We start from the raw sequence: 19,812 nt of genomic DNA, 5'->3' as shown, positions 1-19,812 counted from the left end.
AAGTGGTGACAAAGGGATAGATACCGTCCTTTTATTTATACTAACATATAAGTCCTGTCACTTCACTCTTCAGTTTAATGAAGAGACAGCATGATGTACTTTAGTAACATATTGCGTATTGTTACGTTTGAGGGGGGGTATGCATTCAAAGGGTAATTAGGATGTTTAATTAGGTATGCCATGCTGTTCGAGTTTACCAGGATCTCGATGTAATAAGTAGCAATTCAGTGGTGATAAGTTGTCTAGTAAATGTTCATTTCTTCAAGGGGGAAATGATAAATGTCACGTAATTAGATAGGGACACGGGATAGGGTAAGTGTGTCTGCGTAAACCCCTTTTGGTATTCTCTGAAGACTGGCCGTGACGTCACAGGACAGTGCAGCGGATGGCTCCGCCCCGTGATCACGATTGGCGGAAGGCGATGGCGATGGCGGTGGGCCAATAAACGGCTCGATTGGGAGTGACGAGGACGAAGGATAAAAAGGTTCTGTTCGGGGTCGAAAAGGAAGAGGAAGAAGATTACAACCAGAACGATCGTGTTTTTTTGGTGTGGAAGCTGTGGCGGCAGAGAGCGTCCTGGTTGTTGTGCTGAGTCGATCGTGTTCTTGATCGTGCCTGGGAGCCTTGCCGAGCCTCGTGCCTTGCTTTGGTTGGCTCTGGGGTTCTGCTGACTCGGAGTACAGGGTCGGGCGGCGGGCGGACCTGCCTCCCTCTCCTGCTCGCGGCTTGGCGCGGGAGCTGGTTCCCTGGCGGCTGTGGGCGGACTTGGGCCAGGACCAGGAGGTCGACAGCACCTCGGTTTCTCCTGCCCCCCCCCCTGGCGAGAGCAAGGCCGGCTCGTCCGGCGCCGATCCAGGGACAGTTGCGTCCACACCACGGTCCAGCCTGACCACCAGAGATAGCTACGTTTTGTGTGTGTGTGTGTGTGTGTGTGTGTGTGTGTGTGTGTGTGTGTGTGTGTGTGTGTGTGTGTGTGTGTGTGTGTGTGTGTGTGTGTGTGTGTGTGTGTGTGTGTGTGTGTGTGTGTGTGTGTGTTTGGTGCCTTAGAGGGATTGAGAACTGTATATTCATTGGAATTGTCTGTGTTTTTCCCCACGCCCGATCCCGCACCATCCCGTCGAATCGCCCCGGATCCCTCTTCTTGCCGAGTCTTGTTATTTCTGGTGATAATAAAAACAAATAAACATCATCAACTCAGTGAAAAGTGACTCGTGCCACCTTCCTCGTCCCGTTTGCGGTAGAGCGATTAGAACCGCCATGTTTGGGTTATAAATAAATAAACCGCCTCCATCGTTTCGGCTCATTCTACGTTGGCGGGACTGTTCAAGTCCCGTGGACGTCACATTGGTGTCAGAAGTGGGATGTTCGAACCCCTCGAAATTATATTTGGTATCGGGAGAATATACCAAGATTAAAATCTCGCCACGAATTGGAATATAAAACTACTACAGAAAAGCGCGGGAAAATTTTGGCGGGATTTTTCAAATTTAAATTAATTGGCGGCAAACGGGACTTCTGCACCATGGCGGATGTGCAGATGTTTGAGGAGGAAGGCCACGTGTCTGGCAGCGAGTCGGGGGAAGAAGGGAGAGACGGGGGTAGGGTTGGAACCTCCCCCATTCCGAGCATGGACCGTGCTTCATCGCCCGTAACGGGGCCGGCAGTGCTGGAAACTGGTGCGATGACGATCCAGACACTGTTGGAACGTTTAATAGGGGACATGACGGTACAAATGGCAAATCAATTCGTGACACAGAGGGCAGAAATGACGGCACAAATGGAAAATCAATTCGTGACACTGAGGGCAGAAATGATAGATCAATTGGGGGTAATGGGGGTACAGTTGGGTGCACGGATTGATTTAATGAGGGATGAATTGGGGGAAAAGATGGAGAAAATGAAAACTGAGATGCAGGAGTGTGTGGATGTTAAATTGGGAGAAATACAAAGTAAATTTGAGGATAGATTGGAGGAAACAAAGGTAGAAATTACATTGGAGGGGGAAAATATACGGAAAAAATTGGTAGATAAAATTGATGCAACGAACATTCGGGTTGATAAAGTGGATGAAAGCCTGGAACGTCATCGTGCCTGTGTGGATGCTCGTATGCAGCTGCAAGTTGAAGAGTGGGGAGAGCTGAGGAAGCAAGGGATGAATTTGGCGGAGGAGGTAAAAGGATTGGAGGATCGTTTGGACGAACAAGATAAAATTATGAGCCAAGATGAAGTCTTGGATAAAGGCCTGGTAGAGCCGTCTTTTGTAAGTAGAGTGTCCGGGTTGGTTGAGGAGCAGCTACAAACCCGCGACGGAGCCTTGGAGGAGGTTGTGCGGGCCCAGAAGATCCTGCGGGAAGAGGTGAATCGGTCCATTCAACGTTTGGAACAGGAGGCAAAATTGACCCATGAGACCCTCACCACAAAACATCTTTGGCCACAGTGGGCTCCGAAATTGGATACGCAGCCACAAGGGTGTTTGATCCCTGGGCTGGATTCGGACAAGGGAGAAACTGAGAAGCGGGCCACCGTAAAAGTGATCCCCTTGGTAAATTTTGACGGGTCAGGGAGCGTTGAAGCTTTTCTGACGCAATTTGAGTGCATTTCCCGACTAAACGGGTGGAATGAGCAGGAACGTACAGGGAATTTGGTGGCAACGTTGCGGGGACCAGCCGCAGACGTGTTAAACGTGATCGCGGAGGGGATGTTGACCAGCTCCCACATTTGCGAGGCGTTGAGCCGTCGGTTTGGGTTCACGGCAAACTGTGATCTGGTGTGGGCTCAGCTCCAGCACCGCAGATTAAAGCCGGGTGAGACAGTGCAGGAGCTGGCACAGGACATTTACCAATCAGTCAGGATCGCGTATCGGGACCTTACAGTGGAGGCGTGGGACAGACTGGCACTAGAGAAATTTTTAGCTGCTCTTCCGGACCCTGAGGTCCGAGCGCAAGTGGAGCTACAGGATCCACCCACCGTTCACCGAGCGGCTGAGTGCGCAGCCAGGCTGGCCTCGTGGAGGCGGCCGGGTCGGGTGCCCGAGAGGCCATCGGTGACGGTCCGACAGGCGGAGATCCAGGATCAAGGAGAGAGGCTGGGAGAAATTGGCATTACCCAAATGTTTCAGGAAATTTGCCAGAAACTGTCAAGTTTGATAAGGGGTAATTCGGTAGTTGATGCGCCAAAGCGGCGGGGTCCAGCCCAGCCAATAGAACCATTCGATTATGGCCGAGGGGGTCCGGAACCGGAAGAGACATTACACCTATACCCACGGGGGCCTTTTATGGGGAGTTGTTTCCGGTGCGGGCGAAGAGGACACATGCAACGATATTGCAGGTACCCGGCAATGGAGAGACCCTCCAATAGACTTTTAGACTCGGAGAGGGTGAATCCTCCTGCTGAACCGCCAGGTCTATTCTGATGCCCTTTCATAGGTCGGGTCCGGAGATCACTGTCGGGGGTCGGGGAGACTAGATTGGGCTGAGCATATACGGCCATGCTCGGCTGCTGAGATTGTGGCGAAGTGCCCTCCTTTGGTGGAAAAAAATGAATTGTGGGAAAATTGGCATGGGTTTGTGAGTTCTGCTGGGTTTTAGAGTGACAATCGGGACAGTGGGTAATTGGAAACAAAGCTTGCATGAGTGGCTGTTCAATGGCTGGTGCGTGGATCGGGTGAGAAGTGCTGTGTGAGTTGTTTTAAGTGAAGAAGTGAAATGTATGGTGCACACATTGTTTTTTTATTGGGCATGGTGTGGTAACAGGGAAGGTCATGGTCGGTGAAGTGTTAGAAATGCAGGTGTCACATGTAAGGCCGATGGGGTGGGAGAGTCATGTGGGTTTTGTGGGTGGGGATGATGTTCTTGTTCACAGGGATTGCTGAAGCTCACGGTGAGCATGAATTGCGACCCCCTTCAAGGAGATTCACCACCTGGTGGCTAATGGTGACAGTGTCTGGAGACAACTGGGAGAGGGTCTGGTTGGGCGACCAAGGCGGGTAGGACCTTGGCGACCCAGGAAGGCCAGAGGAGCCAGTGAGACCCCTTCCAGAGTGTTGTACGGGATTAGAGCTGATGGCTACCAGGGGGGAGGGAATCAAAGGGAGCAGGGCGGAGAAGCGTCCGGGTTGGACTAAAGCTTACCTGTGGGCATGTTTGCACCTGAGATGCCCCCATCATCTTGTGGTAACCCACCCCACGGCCATGACAGGATTCAGCCTGCATGATTAAAATGAGGACCATGACCTAGAAATGTGATGATGACCATGGTGTGAGTGTTGTGAAGATGTGTGAGTCCCACCCGATCCCGCACAACTTGACAGGTGCAGCAAGGGCATGATGTCCGCATAATTTTGGGGCAAGCAAATTTGAAAATTGGCTCCCCAGGTAACGCTGGGTCTATTAGCATCCACTGGGGGAGGCGGTCAAGTGTAAATATCCTGTGAATAGTGTCGTTAAGGCTTAGAGTAGGAATGTAAAGTACAAGTGTTGTGTTTTTGTGGAACCTTTTGTTTCCCCTCCCCAGATCACTGGAAGAGCGCTGGGCAAGAGCGATGATCTGGAGGATGGAGTGCAACTTCGCTCAGTGCTCTCATGTGATAAAATAAAATAAAAAAAAACAAAAAAAACGAATGATTGTTTAGGCGAGGATAAGGCCATAAGGGGGTAGTACATTAAGCAGGATAGGTAAGTTGGCTGCGACTCGCTGCCCATTGCCCCTCCTACTTTATTTCGTTAGGTTAATTAGGTATGAGTCAGTAAGTGTTAAGGCTGATACGGTAGCGCCTGTGATATACCTTGCAGGAGCTGCGGTACCAGAGGAGGGGGCAGTGTTACGTTTGAGGGGGGGGGGGTATGCATTCAAAGGGTAATTAGGATGTTTAATTAGGTATGCCATGCTGTTCGAGTTTACCAGGATCTCGATGTAATAAGTAGCAATTCAGTGGTGATAAGTTGTCTAGTAAATGTTCATTTCTTCAAGGGGGAAATGATAAATGTCACGTAATTAGATAGGGACACGGGATAGGGTAAGTGTGTCTGCGTAAACCCCTTTTGGTATTCTCTGAAGACTGGCCGTGACGTCACAGGACAGTGCAGCGGATGGCTCCGCCCCGTGATCACGATTGGCGGAAGGCGATGGCGGTGGGCCAATAAACGGCTCGATTGGGAGTGACGAGGACGAAGGATAAAAAGGTTCTGTTCGGGGTCGAAAAGGAAGAGGAAGAAGATTACAACCAGAACGATCGTGTTTTTTTGGTGTGGAAGCTGTGGCGGCAGAGAGCGTCCTGGTTGTTGTGCTGAGTCGATCGTGTTCTTGATCGTGCCTGGGAGCCTTGCCGAGCCTGGTGCCTCGCTTTGGTTGGCTCTGGGGTTCTGCTGACTCTGAGTACGGGGTCGGGCGGCGGGCGGACCTGCCTCCCTCTCCTGCTCGCGGCTTGGCGCGGGAGCTGGTTCCCTGGTGGCTGTGGGCGGACTTGGGCCAGGACCAGGAGGTCGACAGCACCGCGGTTTCTCCTGCCCCCCCTGGCGAGAGCAAGGCCGGCTCGTCCGGCGCCGATCCAGGGACAGTTGCGTCCACACCACGGTCCAGCCTGACCACCAGAGATAGCTACGTTTTGTGTGTGTGTGTGTGTGTGTGTGTGTGTGTGTGTGTGTGTGTGTGTGTGTGTGTGCGTGCGTGCGTGCGTGCGTGCGTGCGTGCGTGCGTGCGTGCGCGCGCGTGTGTTTGGCGCCTTAGAGGGATTGAGAACTGTATATTCATTGGAACTGTCTGTGTTTTTTCCCCACGCCCTATCCCGCACCATCCCGTCGAATCGCCCCGGATCCCTCTTCTTGCCGAGTCTTGTTATTTCTGCTGATAATAAAAACAAATAAACATCATCAACTCAGTGAAAAGTGACTCGTGCCACCTTCCTCGTCCCGTTTGCGGTAGAGCGATTAGAACCGCCATGTTTGGGTTATAAATAAATAAACCGCCTCCATCGTTTCGGCTCATTCTACGTTGGCGGGACTGTTCAAGTCCCGTGGACGTCACAGTATCTATCTGTGAGTTTTGATGCGGATGTAAAATAAAGTAAAAGCTGTGAAAAAAAGGATCTTTTGGAACACATAGATGTTGTTGTTGCTTTCGTTGGCTGTGGTTGTTGTTTTTTATGTGCTCCTTTAGTGCACCTTTATATCTTTTGCGATTTCTTCGAGAAGTATTATTGTACTAGTAGGCCAGCACCTGTAAGAAACTCAAGGGCATAGGACATGTTTGACATTTGGATCTATTGGGTTAGATGCTGCACGTAGAGTTTTCCAATATTGGTACTGACAATTCAGCAGATCTAGAAATTGTCATGTAAATTATTTATTTACTTAACATAATATATGAAGACATGTCCATGCACATGTGAAATAGTTTGTTTATAAATCCTGTATTTGCACATGATTCAGCCTTGAAAACTCGGGTGAAAACCGAAATTACAAACAACCTTCCATTTTTATCTCCGGTGTATTGAATTGCAGACCATCAAAAGGATAGGATAGAGTTTTTTTTTTTTTAATTAGACTTCAAATATTAATCATGACTATTTTCTTTCCTCTGCTAGGGTTTGAATCAGAACGTACCTTTCTTTCATTATAGACGATGCATTATTCAGTTTTCAATTGTACATAAACTCAAAAGTCCTCTTAACTGTACAAAGTTTTTATTTGGGCAGTGTATAGGCAATAGACTGCTGCCTTAATTGCTCTTGAAAATAACATGCATGACCTCATTCATTTACTCTGCATGGGTTATAATCTAAACGTACCTTTCTTTCCTGATAGACGATGCATTGGTTAGTCTTCAAATGTAAACCAGTATCCTGAAGCCTGAGGCCTATAAGTATTGACCAAAATGGTGGATGTATGATTTGATTTTTATTTTCAGGTTACAATTTTCAGTGGAGTCAGGCCAGTAAGCCAATACAACAGAGAGAGCCACAAGGGATTGTTTGTGTACACTTCACAAAATGCAATTATGGGAAATCTTCAACTATAGGGAAACTGCCTGGTGTTGGCTTAATGGTTATAGGGTGGTGGGCTTGGGATCCTAGGGTCTTGAGTTCAAATCCCATTTGGCTGTTGAATTAATACCAGGTGGGGTTGACTCAGCCTGTCATCCTTCTGAGGTTGGCAAAATGAGAACCAGCTTGCTGGTGTCCTGTGTAGGAGTGGTGACCTATCCAGGATTGTGCCCAATAGCCGAGGAGACTGCTTAGGCAGCACCAACGCTCTGCACAGAGTATGGTCCCAATGGATGGATAGATAAGGAAACTGCAATCTATAGATGTGGAGGAATGGTTAAATAACACACATCATTGTAATTGTGAACATTCCGTATTTAAAGATCCACATCATAAACACATTATCACAGGTGATCTCAGAATATTGAAAGATAGAAAATTACATTCATTACTTACAAAAGGACCAAATTATAGAGAAACTCGAGGGGGACACTCGGGAGAGTGCAAAACCTCTGCCGCCAATACTGCTGGGTCACTCAAGTGAACCTAATATCTTATTCATTAAATATGATGTCAACAGTGCTGACAGTTATAGTTCTTTTCTCCAACATTTTTTGGGGGGAGGGGGGGGGGTTGGAAATCACTTAAACCATGTAGAAATGCAAAAAAAAAAGTTTTTCTCTAACAATTTTTTTTTGGGGGGGGGGACCAAGTCCAAAATCTAATGGCATGATCCTTGGACCATACCTTACCCCCCCCCCCACCAAGTTTCGTCGAAATCCGTCGAGGAGTTTTTCCTTAATACTGTTCACAAACAAACAAACAAACAGAAAGGGGTGAAAACGGTAACCTCCGATCTTCGATGGCGGAGGTTAAATATAAGGATTAACTGGAAGCAATGGAACTTACAATGATAGGATTGATAGAATGGATGAGAGAACAAATTGAGAAACACAAAGTACCAAAAACACAAATGGCTTCATGGTTGGAGGAGGTAAAGAAACATGTAAAATGGAGAATTGTTGATTTGAAAAAGAAAAGTTAGAATCAATAATCTCAAAATAATTTTAAACAATCCAGAGACACATCGTTATTTAAAACGTCTTCAAACACAACTTGTTATTGTTCCAATTTGACAAAACGAAAAATAATATTGCATTTGTATGAAAAACATTCTACATTCAAACACTTTTGGAAGAATTGGGCTTCCAGACTGAACTCTCAAAGGCCTACAAAATAAGTAATGAAAATAAAATAGACTTGATGACAACACCATATAAATCATTCTAAAGCAAGAAGACTTCGTTTCAGAAAGACACCATAATTTACTATTTATTTACTGGATCCCAAAAATGCACAAAAACCTTTGTAAGATGAGGTTCATCATCACAAGTAGAGAATGCAGTTTGAAACCATTGTCAGGTAGTAAGTATTGCAAGGGCGATGAAACTAATTTATAAATGCTTAAAAACTACCATGAAAAGGCGAGTTTTTATCCTGGATCATTGATAATGTCAAACGTGTAATCGATAGTATCTACAACATTAATAACAAGGGTAAGGCTAAATGTCAATCAACTTTTCGACTTTTTCGACATTTTACACAAACATTCCACATGACAAGCTCGTAATCGCATTGGACAGAGCGGTAGATAAAGCATTTACAGGCGGTAATAAAATATACATGAGGGTTCATCAAAAATGAGCAAACTGGTCTATAAAGGAAAATAGATATTCATGTAGTTTTTCAAAAAATAAACTTAAAGAAAGCATTCGATTTTTTTTTTTTTCCTAAACAACGGTTTCTTTACATTTGGCAACAAGATACTCCAGCAGACAGTGGGGATACCCATGGGTTCAGATTCGGCCCCTTTCTTTACAAATATATTCCTGCACATGTACGAGTCTGATTGGGTCGAGAACATGTGCAGGAATGAACTAACAACTGCACAAAGGTGTGGAAACATCTTTAAATTCATATATCATGTGAACCATGATATGTGAACCATCATGAAAAACTTTTGTTTTTTCACTTTAAATATGCTTTTCTCTGCAACTGCTTGTTCGATTGATGCAAAACTTTAAACATAGAAGGGATGGAAAATATTTTATTGGCAACTGACATCATGAGTCACATGGTATGGCAGCCATTTTGTATTAAAGGAAAAAAATTTGAACAAGTTTTTCTCTGAAACTGCTCAACAAAAAAATTAAAACTTGGCATGTGTCATCAACTTCCCATGTGGTATATAGGGTGATAACGATGACTTCATCGGTGAAGGCATATTCTAGCCATAATTGGTTGAATTGAAATCCTTTCCCAAAAATATGAAACTTCATAAATCTTATCTATGACCCGATATGAGTGAAGAATTAAATTTATGATGTCATCAGTCATGCAGTCTGGTGGCCATGTTGGATTGAAAATAATAACGTAACAAATCTTCTTCTCCAGAACCGCTTAACAGATCGATTTGAAACTTCATACATATGATCAACTTGCTATGGGGAATATGGTTTGAATTTTTTTTCATATCTACTTTCATTGATACAATTTTGCCTTAATATGCACAAAAGTGGTTGTTAAATATCCTAATAATTAAGCAATAAAGTGAAGGATAATGGCAATGTATGTGACATAATAGAGTGCATGGATGATACGGGTATGTTGGCTATAATAGTAGCGTGTTCAGTTAACGATTGTATTTTTGTTCAGAATGAGCGCGCGAGGTGACACGATGCACTCTATGAGTGCCGCTCTAGTTTTTCTTGTCTTCATTCACACTGTTTTACTTTTTATTCTTTAATTCGTAAATTTAAATACTGGGTTATTTATTCCATTTTTAATTGTAACGTGGTTACAATTTTAATCTTATCTGTCACCCACACTATATCAGGGAAATCCATATCTTGCACTGTTTCTTTACTAATATCTACACCTTTGTGTACACCCTCCATTACCATAAACATAATCTGATCCATAGATATCTCAAGTAATTCCAGTGAGAAAATACAAACAAAATAATGTATGCCATTGATAATATAATACTGTACACAATTGAATGGACGGCCATTTTCCCCCCTTGCCATTCCCACATATAGAGTACTACCATACTCTATGATACTGAAAGCACCACAAGCAAGTGTTTTTTTTTAAACCATATAATGGTCAGAAATGTTAATTTATCCATGTCTTGTTTCACATCCCATCCACAGTTTGGCTTTAACAATTGCCACAACAAAACAAACATGATTATATCAAGTAAGTGCTTTGTCACTCTTTTTATTGTGATGGGACAAGTGCGATATGCATTACAGGTGAGAATCCATCGTGTGCCACGTGCGCGAGAAGTCGGGCAGTCGTGGTTTACTTCCATTTTTTCAACTTTTCGTGCTCTGACCTCTTCAGTTTCTTTTGCTTTCCATCTTCATCCTCAGCTGGTATGTCTTGAGTTGAATATAACTGGAACTTGCCATTCGCACTCTTTACTAACCCCAAATAAACACTCAAATCTAGATAATTTGCATAAAATTCATACATGAGGTTTGTTCGTGTTTGATACAATGGAATACTAGAACACAATAGGTCTAACTCGCTGTACAGCAAATCTCTTTGCAATTCCTTGGAGATCTTCTTGAGTTTGTGAATAGAGTAGTCATCTGCTAACAGCAGTTCTTACCTGCTTGAGCAACCTTTTTTGATGCCATGAGACAGTTTTGATTCAAGATTTGGGCAGATGTTCTGAATTTTATCTGGGCATTTTTGTTTCATCCAGTATTACAGCAAACAAATACCAGAGTTGGGGTAAGAACAGGGCCACACCTCCTTCCATTGTTGATTTCAAAGGTTTCTCTTTCTGCTCTTACTCTGCTAGCATGCCTTCATAGTTGTCTTGACAATGATGATGAACTTGTCGGGAAAGGAAAATTTTGACAAGAGTGTCCACAACTCTGGTCTGCTGTCTGTCAAAAGTTTTGATCAGGTCTAAAGAGCAAGCAGTTTTTATTTTACTCGATGCTTTTCTCCTGAATCTGCCTAACGGTGAATATCATGCCACCAGCACAACCAGATAATTGGTTTCTCAAGCTTGGAGTAGCATTTCTTTGGTATGATCACGGGTCATTGTAGGAACATGCTGATTCAAGTGGAATATTCATATTTTGGTTGAGTTGTACACACATGATAATGAGCCTATTCATGACTGTTTTAAGAAGGCCGTCCTTCAAACCTTCGCAATAAACTTAGTAATGGGAAAGCTGAATTCTGATGGTTTTGGAAAGGTTGCAGATTTTCCAATCCAGAAGAATGTGAAGCTAGCACCATCATTTTCCTGTAGCTGCCTCGAGTTGGTCGTTCCATATCAAATCAATCAAGAATGGGGCAAAATTTACAATACCGCCTTCAATTGTGATGAATCCAAGGTGAGTAGGTTGAGAAGGAAAACAAATGAAAATAACATATTCTGCAGCCTCAATGTGACACCTGAACTATTCTTCTGTGTCAACTGTTCTGTTGTTGCGTATGGCAGCTTGACTCCCAGGTAGCTATCATTTCTTGGAAGTGCGGCTGTGCCACTGATCCTGTGCCCCTCTACCAGTACACTGGTACTCATTTTGTCGACCTTGGAAGGATGACAGGTTGGGTCAACCCCACCTGGTGTTCATTCAGCAGCCAACATGGCTCGAACTCAGGACCTTAGGATCCTAAGCCAACACCAGGCTTTCTATGTCACCTGGAGTAAATTTATGGCACATTGACATGTGCCTGGGGTTAAGGTTTCAGTCAAATGTCAGTACCTCCAGCCAAGGAACAGGCTTTCAGATCTGAAACTTGGGTCTTCACTTAGTAACATGAATATCAATATACTGACGAAACAGGGGGTGTGGGAAATGGTGGGAGGGGTGGGGTGGTAGCTGGTCATGTAACTATTGCTCCATTCTTGATTAATTTGCATATAATGAGCCAAAACACAATGAGTGTGGATGGAAGGGTGATTGAAAGCATGAAGGAAAGCAACGCTGTCTGATCATGGCGAGATATGAGGCACGGGTTTGTAAACAAACCAGGAAGGAAACAGAAGAGTAGAAAAGAAGCCAAAACAGAGAGGCATTTGAAACAGGTAGTAAAGGGGAGATGAAACATTTTCAAATGCCCTTTCAAGTTTCTCATCTGAAGAAAGAAGTTTTGAATTAAAAAGTAGAGGTGTAGGAAGGAGTGATAGGAAATATCTTTAGAAGTGTTTTATTGCAACATTTATTTGAATTTTTAATTTTTTTTGAGAATTTTTGAGTTGGCAAAAGGAGAATTGGTTAAGATGAGCATAATGAGAGAATAAAGAGAACTAAGATGTAGGACTTACGAGCATGCAGTTAGCCTAGAGTCTGAGACAAATTTGATCCAACAGGAACAAATAACTTCAGAAAATAAGACACAGGAAGTGATCGATATGACTAACAGGACAGGGAACAAATGGCAACAGTTATAGGAGACAGATCTGGTGTGGAGCACTTGGCGTTGGAGAGTATCTCACGGAGCTGAGAACAGCATATGTACTCGCAAAGAAACAGCAACTGTCAACTTCCATACTTCACCTCCTATACATACCCCTCCAAATTCTTCACTTACCTCCTATTCCTTTCTCTGGATCTATTGTTATACCCCCCTCCCCCACCTTGTATGTGTCTGTTTGGCCCCTTCCTCTCTCCCACAGTTATTTTTGCTTATTGCAATTCAATATTTAAATATGCATTTCAATAAAATTGACATTATCAAAGCTTTTCGACTTGCACTCCTCAGGATAAAACCGCAGGGCAGATGAAGAAGAAGCACCAAACTCTCTTTCTTTTACAAAGTTACAATGTAATGTCCTCAATGTTGATTGGTTGAGAGAGAGAATGGGATTACCTGATTGGTGGAACCAAAGAGCATCATGAATAATGATTCAGTGGAGATGAACCATCATGAATAATGATTAGGTGGAGATGAATCACCAAAAACTGGTGGAAACATCATGATAATTAGCTGAGGGCTAGTTGGGGGTGGTGGTTTGCAATGATGACTCAGCGTTGACTGTGGAACAGTTATCACACAGTCAAGCCATCATAATCAAAATCGATATAAAGTTGGGACAAATTCTTTCTGTTTTCAAAGAATAGGATTTGTTGACCTGATGAATGTGGCCTCCATTGCACGAAGGTGAGCTAAACTGCGTCCTCTACTCAGGATTTTAAACCAGCCAAGACGATATTGTTCTGCACACTGATGATTATTCAGTAAATGGTGATCAATTGTGGAGGCACAGGGAATAGTTGCCGTACTGTGTACATTCTTACAAGCCCGAGTTGGTCGGCTCTGTTCGGTTGACTGACCCCGTCTTATCACCAAAGGGAGGTATTGTTCAATGCGATCCTTAAATCACAAAGATGTGTGGCCCACATACCTAGCGTCACATTGGCACTGAAATTCGTGAATAATCTTACCTGTATGAAAGGCGGACAGAACATCTTTTTGGACTGATGGAAGCAACCGGCGGGTGGTGAAAATCACTCGTGGTTGAACAGCAAAGTAAGAATGGGACACAGTCTGTTTGATCTGGTTTTCAAAGCGGTGAGACACTTTGCCTTTCCAAGGTAGACGTAGGTATACAGGACATTTACCAGGTCCGATTAATTATAGGATTCTTTGGTGTGTTCAGCATCAACCCATATACTGTATGTAGCCTATGTACTAAACGCGTTCAGCCTATATACAAATTCCTGAACCATTCAGGAATTTAAATATATATGAAGAAGAGTCTTGATGGTCTCAATTCCAGCATGGAGTTTATCTGTGGAGCAGATCTTTCTTTCTCTATTGACCAAGATACCAATCAATCCAATCTTGTATCTAGAGGAACCGTAAGAGTCCCACCGAGTAGACTTATGGTAGACTGTGGTTTTATAAGTGTCGGCCAATTTCTCAACTAAGATGTCCAAGAAGGGAAGTACGCTGGAGCGTTCCATCTCGAAGGTGAACTCTAGGGATGGATGGAGAGAGTTCAGGTATGCCAAGAAGACTTTACATGCTGAGGTTGACTCAGACAGTAAAGAAGTCATCCACGTACCGATCATAGATGGAAGAGGGTTGAACTCAGGATGTGGATCTGCAAAAGCACCTTTTTCACAGTAACCTACTAAGAGTTTGCCAAGAGAGGATCCCATCGCTACACCATCGATCTGAGTCCGCTTTGAATCATTGAAAATGAACTCAACAGACCGGGTCGCTATATTCATTAATTCAATGAAGACAGGCTCAGGGATTGGTGGAGGTGTCAAGTCACTATGATACTGAAGTTGCACGCAGATTTCAATCACTTCTGTCAGTGGGACATTAGTGAATAGACTGGCTATATCATATGAGCACATTGTGGAATTCTTGTTTAGGTGTGTGACGGACCGGATGGCGTCGGCGAAAGTGAAGGAATCCGCAATTACATGTTCTGAGACACTGTTGAGTGCTCGTTCAAGGGGGGGGGGGGACTTTATAAACGAGAGTGTGGTGCTTCTTCTTCATCTGCTTACGGTTTTATCCCGAGGGAGTGCAAGTCGAAAAGCTTTGATAATGTCTAATTCATTGAAATGTTTATTTAAATTCAATATTCAGTGATTTATCAGTCAAAGCAGAATTAAGCCTAAAATACATTTATGTAAAATATTATTTTTGATATTAACTTATCTCATTCACCTCATCTCCCATGTTAACCTTAAATATTTCTTTTTTTTTCTCAACAGGTGCTGTGCAATGGGCCAGGTGTTTGTGTGGCCCCCTGCTTAGCATTTGTATTTGCTGCGTTTTTTCGCCAGATTGCAGTTCAGCTTGGCCTTGCACAGAGAGTAGGTTCAAGTGATTCTACAAACGTTGTGTTTGTGGAAAGCGTCTGCCGTGTTCGCTCTCTCTCACTATCGGCTTGGCTCCTCCGACCCTTCCTCGATGCTCTCATTGTGCAGTGGCCTCCCCTTGTGGTCCAGTTCCCATCCACCTGTTACCTTGGCCGCCTTGTGTGATGGCAGCAAATTCACACTGAAGCAAATTGTTTGTATTTTTATGCACTTTTTCAAAAAATTGATTAACATCAACTGGATTAATCGTTCAGAAATTTTGTAGTCACGTGTGTACACTATGGCTGTTGAGTACAGGAACAATGAGGAAATTGGAAGTGCAGCATGTATGAGCCAACTTAACTGAGGGATCTGAGAAATCCACGTCTTCCATTGACTCTGCACACAAACCATTTCAATACCTTCTACATAATGGCCACCAATTGTTGTCTGCCAGTTTAAGCATGGCTAAGCATTTAACATCAAACTAGTTGCCTCACATGATTGAGATGGTTCAAGGGGGGGAGACTGATTTGTGTTGCTTCTCAGTACATTAATTGTGCCATTTATAGGGGACTAACAAGGTATTACCAGTCAGGACAGTTCACAGAGACACCACATTAAGGTCAGCCAAGTATTACAACCCCTCGGGGGTATCCTTAACTGGTCACCCTTGCCAGAAGAAACGACTTTTCCACAGCACAATTTCTCCAGAATGACCTGCATAGAGGATTCAATCATTTAATTTTGACCCAGACATTTTGGGGCAAGCCATTAGTATTTAGTCCAGAAGACCACTGCTCCATATCTTTCTAACAGTCTCACTGAAAGCACTGCAAGCATTGGGTGACAGCACAACTTGAGAGGGTACCTTGATGGTTTTGAGGGGTTGGGGGGGGTGGGGGTAGTCTGATGGTGTGGCCTGGCATTCAGGTAGGCAAAATAACTGATTTTTTTTTTCATTTGAAAGGATCCTATCACTAGTGTCAGAAAGAGGAATGAGATAATTACACCTACAGTCATTTAACTGGCCCAACAGCAAGATCTTCACTTTATAGATGATAACACCCATCCAGTATACATGTTGTCAATGCTGCCATTCGCAACCACATGACTCGCATGGAGTGGCTTGTACAATCTCCAGACTTTTGTCCGATTGAACATGCACGGCATATTCTACAAAGGCATGTTTGTTGCGCAGACAGAAAGGATGGCCTAGAGGTGTGCACACTCACCTCTCTGTCGTCTCGCCGGGATTTGATTCTCAGCCAAGCTATAAACTATCACCTTGGTATTTCACAGGGAGGGTGATTCATCAATGTGTGTGCCATCCCTCGAATGCGCATTAAAGATCCCATAATGACCTTCACAAAGAGTAGCCGAGCTATCACCGGAACGCTGGCCAAATTCCAGATTCCTGCCCTGCCTTGTGTCAGAATGGTGAACCATCCAGCTTGTAACCATAGCCATTAACTTCTTCGGCAGCACTGACGCTCTGCAGAGCATGGTTCATGATCTGATCGTATTTGTGGTCAGGAAGTCTCTCATCTCATGATCAATTGGAAGGGGCCCTCCTTGAAGATTGGCACAACATCCCACAGCAAAATCTGGATTGTCCGATTTCGTTGACAAAATGTAAAGCTTGTATTGGCACCAATAGTGGTCATTTGGCCATTAAGGCCAAATAAACAAAAAAATACCAGTTTATCGTCCCCGCCCACTTCCTTTTTTTGAACCCACCTCTTTTTTAATTTTCTGTTATTTTGTCAAACGTCCCGGAAAAAAAACCTTTAAAATCCATATCTTCATGTACGACTCTTGCACCATTCTTTGAATCGATCACTTTCGCCCTGTTGATGCTGAGTTTTTATAACTTCTACTGAACTTCTACCAAGTTGGACCAGGGAGCACTGGTGAGTCCACATCCCACATATGTAAGTCTGTGTATTAAATTTTTACTGTAGATCAATATAGGAAGATGGCAGAGTCAATAATTTTAATATGCACAAAGTGTGTCTTTTTTTTGTATTTCGCCATGCATTTATTATATATTTGTTTAAAACTGTGGATTGTATTTTAATACACTTGGTGAGTGTGTACATGACGTGACAGGTATACTCGCGTCATATTTGTTTGGGGGTAGAAAATTGACATGTTTGGGAAATGACTCATGTCATTTTTTTGGGGGGGGAGGGGGTGGGAGGGATGAGGAGGTAAAAAATTGACATGTCGGGTACTGAAGGCCCATGGCCATTTTCAAAAAAAATAATAACAAATATGGGCTTCCTCCTTCCTTTACAAAAATAAATAAATCTGGACTATCAAGTGGTATTTTGTTTTTTATATTTGGCCTATTGTAAGCTCATCTGTGATCATTTGTAGACTGGAATATTTTCCAATTTGCATAATTATTGCAGACAGCCATGTTTTTGCATGACAGCTTAACTTTGGCTTCCAGTGACATTTATGGTGTTCAGATCAATGTGGGGTCAAGTTGTGACAAACGAGGTTCTAAAGCGGGCTCTTATGCCGAGCATTGAAATTATGCTACTAAAGCAGCAGCTCACCTGGACTGGTCACATGGTCAGAATGGGGGGGGGCTGCCAAAGGTTGTATTATGTTGTGTGCTTTTCCAGGGGCAACGCAACATTAGGGACCACGGTTGCGTTACTTGGACTGTAGAAGAGACTTCTCAGGGCCACTGGCATTGATGTACAGAAATTGGAAGAGAGAGCAGAGGATAGGCATGCATAGTGTGTGTCAGTGCTTTGTGAATTCTCTCTGGCAGAAGCGATCAGGGCAGGAGAGGCAGATACCAAAAGTAACTGTCGCCTTCAGCGTGCTTGAGCACTACCACCGGTAGATCATTCACCACCAGTATTTGTGTGCCATCACTGTGGAAGAGGTGTTCCCTCACGTATTGGGTTAACCTTCCGTGAAAAAGCTTGTGCTCGATGCTCCCTTCAGACAAATAACTCTCCTTGCAATGAGTCATTCTCAAAAACGAGTTGACTGCTGATGGCGGACTCATGTGCTCATCCTCCTCAACCACAACATGAACATGTTTGAACGTACAATCTATCTATAATTCCAGCATTGTGTGTGTGTGTGTGTGTGTGTGTGTGTGTGTGTGTGTGTGTGTGTGTGTGTGTGTGTGTGTGTGTGTGTGTGTGTGTGTGTGTGTGTGTGTGTGTGTGACCGCTGTTCCGATCTAATTGAAACTTGCCAGGTATATTGCTGGGGACCTGAGGATGTGCCTTTTCAAGGTTTGATATTAATCGGACAAGTGCCTCCCAAGTTATGGCCATTTATTTACCAAACCAATGACAAGACACGTTGTTGCGTGGGCGTGGCCGATGGGGAAGGGAAGCTCAGCCGCGTTCCCCATTACGGGTTACAACGTACAGACTTCTGGAGAGTGATGACTTCGTGTATTCTAATAATTTCTCGATTTCTTATGCGCATTTATAGATGAACACAATGCCCCAAGTTATGATCGTTTCAATATGAGACGGTGCATAAATTTCGGTAACATCAGAGTGCTGGTGTGCTCCGAACCAGGAAGTAATTTTTTTTCTCTCTCTCTCTTCTACTCTCTTTTTGTTTTTCCTTGCCACGACATTGCGAAAAGGTAAAATATGTTGGCGCTAATTGAATAATTGGGTATTAAAACTAAATTGCGAATAATCGTAACTGTAAATCATATTCGAACTTCCTGGCCACGCACGTCCGGGCACTCGAGAGTGAAGAAACGGCCAAATGGTTGTTGTTTGTTGCTCGCGGTTTGAATATTTATTTATTTATTATTATTATTATTTTTTACGGGCACGTACTAGTAAAACAAAATATAACAAAAAAAAATACAAGCCTCAACTTTTTTGAGAAGTATATTCCAACATCAAGTATCATGGAAATATTCAGCAACAATGCTGGCATTTAATGAAAAAAAACAATAAATACCATGGTATTTACACTGATATGATCTACAAATTGTGGAAGTTGAGCAGGTTGTGAAGCTGCATATTTGATAAGCCATGCAGATTTTGGGAGTTAAAAGTTCAATGAGGCTCGAGCTGCTGGGAGAGAATCAGATGACAACCACTGGTCACGTGATACATTACCCGCTGTTTGAGTGCAGCGACCTGACGGCGCAGTGCTCCTGCAACAGCTACGAGCTCCCCATTCTGGCTGCGCAGATCCTTCACCTACCACAAACCAGGACAAAACAGTGAATGGAGAAATGGGTGAAGGGAAAAGGTTAAAATGAAGGTCAAGTAATGAAAGTTGACATTTTCCATGTAGAAAATATATAATTTTTTGCTATTTTCCAAGTTGATGTGATATTTTCTAAGTACAAAAAGGGCATAATTGAAAAAGTGAAAAATTGAATTTCGAACTTGTTCTTATAATAACGTCATGTACCAAGTTTCAGAAGAATATGTTAAAGGGTATGAGAAAAAAAATCTTTGAAAAACCACAGGTGGGACGGACAGACAGAGCAAACTGTCCTCTCTAGTGAAACTGGTAGGGGACTAATCACCATAAAGCAACATGACATATACGAGGGTGATCCTAAAATGTCACCCCATAACACAGTAGACAGTACCATTGGATACCCATTGACTTCAACATGCTCGGTTTGTTTGTTTATTTGTTTGTTTATTTATTTTAAGAAGGAATGAAAATCACATGCACTTAAATCCAGTGAATATGTGGTGAATGAGGCAAAAAGTGTCACGTCCAAGACTTTGGTGTTGTGTTCTGCATGTGGTACAGCATAATTGTGGAGGAAGTGCTGGACTCGTTTTTTTTTTTTTCCACTGCAGATCTCATAATGATAATGCAAAACGATATGGTCATCTCCATGTACTGATAAACCCAATGGAACTAACTTCCCAGTGGAGGAAAATGCCAATGTGGTTGTAAAAGATAATCAAAGCACTTTGATGGTGTTTGGCCTTTTTTCAGATATGGAGT

General features: G+C 43.5%; 2 protein-coding genes across 4 annotated transcripts in view; one reads left to right on the top strand and one right to left on the bottom strand.

The window, feature by feature from the left end:
- The window catches only part of ALG14 (ALG14 UDP-N-acetylglucosaminyltransferase subunit), a 20,525-nt gene extending 3,365 nt beyond the window's left edge, over positions 1–17,160 (top strand). Inside the window, exons 3-4 of one of the 2 annotated variants that reach the window (XM_085850003.1) lie at positions 10,297–10,419; positions 14,749–17,160. In XM_085850003.1, the coding sequence (XP_085706129.1) occupies positions 10,297–10,419; positions 14,749–15,021 (396 nt within the window). In that variant the 3' untranslated portion in view covers positions 15,022–17,160. Of the gene's footprint in view, positions 1–10,194; positions 10,420–14,748 lie in introns of both variants that reach the window. The other variant, XM_085850004.1, reaches the window with a different exon arrangement.
- LOC147015329 (transcription factor Jun-like) overlaps positions 16,853–19,812 on the bottom strand; it is a 52,612-nt gene continuing 49,652 nt past the window's right edge. For both annotated transcript variants that reach the window (XM_085850000.1, XM_085850001.1), the window contains exon 4: positions 16,853–19,040. In XM_085850000.1, the coding sequence (XP_085706126.1) occupies positions 18,894–19,040 (147 nt within the window). In that variant the 3' untranslated portion in view covers positions 16,853–18,893. The remainder of the gene's footprint in view (positions 19,041–19,812) is intronic.

Source organism: Eptatretus burgeri, chromosome 12, assembly GCF_056783735.1.
Source record: "Eptatretus burgeri isolate ZD-2024b chromosome 12, Ebu_testis_v1, whole genome shotgun sequence".
Classification (NCBI taxonomy): domain Eukaryota; kingdom Metazoa; phylum Chordata; class Myxini; order Myxiniformes; family Myxinidae; genus Eptatretus; species Eptatretus burgeri.
The sequence above is the reverse complement of the archived record's forward strand: the minus strand, read 5'-3'. Positions and strand labels throughout refer to the sequence as shown.